At 44.2% G+C, this 2,031-nt stretch overlaps 1 protein-coding gene across 1 annotated transcript in view; it reads right to left on the reverse strand.

Annotated features, from left to right (window-relative positions):
• The window catches only part of LOC101652410 (leucine-rich repeat-containing protein 37A2), a 35,859-nt gene that overhangs the window by 10,941 nt on the left and 22,887 nt on the right, over positions 1–2,031 (reverse strand). The window contains exon 7 of the mRNA XM_045299472.1: positions 1,000–1,118. Within this exon, the coding sequence (XP_045155407.1) occupies positions 1,000–1,118 (119 nt within the window). The remainder of the gene's footprint in view (positions 1–999; positions 1,119–2,031) is intronic.

The following is a 2,031-nucleotide window of genomic DNA, read 5'->3' on the forward strand; positions in this document are numbered from 1 at the left end:
CCCCACCCCCACACACACACACTCCCGATGCTTTCCTTAACATTGGCCTGAGATTCCGGGAGTCGTGGGGTCAGAAATGTTTTCCCCTTGGGTCCTATGGCGACACTTAAACACATTTGTTTTGCTGTTGTAGGAAATGTACATAGCAGACGTGCATCAGTCCAATCATTTCTCCAGGTTCAAGTCAATGGTACTCTTCAAAGTGTGCAGCCACCCTCACTCCTCTTCCGAATCGTCCCTCCCCCGCTCTACACTTCCTGTCTAAACTGCTGGAGCCCCGTGGGCACTGTGGGATCATAGTGCAGACAGATCATAGCAGACAGGTCATCATAACAGAAAGATGAGGCTATTTGCTTCCATAACGATGTACAACCTCAGGACCCCTAAATGGGGTCACTGTGGAGACCGAATCCACATGATGGCAGGGGGGTTGTATCTTTTTGGTCTTTTGAGATACCGTTGCCACTTGGACCCCATGTAAATAGTTCTTCAAAGAGCACACTGCTCAAGACAGACATTAGGTACTACTCTACCTGAAGGGTTAAAGACGATCTCAGGGCAATAGTTTGGGGGGTTCATCCTGTCTCCATGGCTCTAGAGTCTTAAGTATAAGTGAATTGAACATGTTGTTCTGCATGTTTCCCCTTTTGATAAGGATTCTTATTTAGAACTCTCGATTAAAATGCACAGTAACAGTAACTGTAATGCACGATATGAATAAGTCATCCTCTGGAGGAAAAGCCCAAGCAGAAAGCATGGTACACAGTGTGTGACCCTAGTTACCTTCCCCCCCTTCCAGTCCAGCTGGTGGGGCAGGGACTTTCTTAGCTGACTCACCACAGCGGAGCTGACCTTCAGCAAGAGTGGTTCTTCACAACTACCGAATGGGACTCAATGAATCGACCAACAAAAAAAAGCATTTCCCTTGTTCATTTTAACACTTGTCAAGAAGCAATTCAGAAAAAAAATTAAAAAAGAAAAAAAGCCAGTCAGACTCACTGCAATGTGTGGAATTTATCAGACACTCGCCGTCACAGTGTAGCTTGACTGTCTTGCAGACAACTTCAATGGTACTTTTGAATTGGCAGAGGCAGCAGGTCATATGACTAGGTAGGATTCTGTAATAGGGAAACAAGGAGAATTAAACGAGTGGCTGAGGGGTTTCTTGAGTAGGTAGAAGCAGGCCCCGGCCAGTGGACTGTGCAAGGAAGAGGTGTTTTATTTAAATTTTTGGTGAAAATATATACAGCCAACTGTCCACCCATTCAACCTTGTCTACAGGTACAAAGGACCTTCAAAACATTCGTGGAAAAATTCCATGATCTTTTCACTGCCAGGAATTTTCTGAAGTCCCTGCAGATACTTCATTAACGTTGGCGTTATTCTTCAAATTGTACCCCCACTTCCTCTATCGGCTGACTTAAAGCCACCACCCACTAACAGCTCATCCGTGCTTTACAGCCACTGCTGTCAGTTGATCTCATGTGCAGAATTCTTTGAGACTGCGACACTCGTGAACATGCTACTCAAATTTTAGCTGAAGTGTGGTTTCATTTAAAGATGGCTTCAAAGAGTAATTTCAGCTCATGGTTTGAAGATTTTCTCAGAGTGATAGGTTCGGGGGTTTCCCGTGGTCTCTTAACTAATCAAGTCTGGATTCTGTAAGCATTTAAAATTCTGTTCCACACCCCCCTCCCCGCCCCTTGGATCAGGATTCACCTACTGATGCCTTGATCAAAGTGTTCAGTAATAACAGCCAGTTATCATCTAGTTCTTTTTTAAAAACTCATTTTATTGGGGTTGTACATCTCTTACCACAGTCCATCCATCCATTGTGTCAAGCACATTTGTCCATTTGTTGCCCTCATCATTCTCAAAACATTTACTTTCTACTTGAGCCCTTGGTATCAGCGCCTCATTTTTTCCCCTCCCTCCCCACTCCCCCCTTTCTCATGAACCCTGGATAATTTATAAATTATTATTATTTTGTCATATCTTACACTGTCCGATGTCTCCCTTCACCCACTTTTC

Source organism: Echinops telfairi, unplaced genomic scaffold (assembly GCF_000313985.2).
Source record: "Echinops telfairi isolate 266 unplaced genomic scaffold, ASM31398v2 ScPeMD7_7458;HRSCAF=8496, whole genome shotgun sequence".
Lineage (NCBI taxonomy): Eukaryota > Metazoa > Chordata > Mammalia > Afrosoricida > Tenrecidae > Echinops > Echinops telfairi.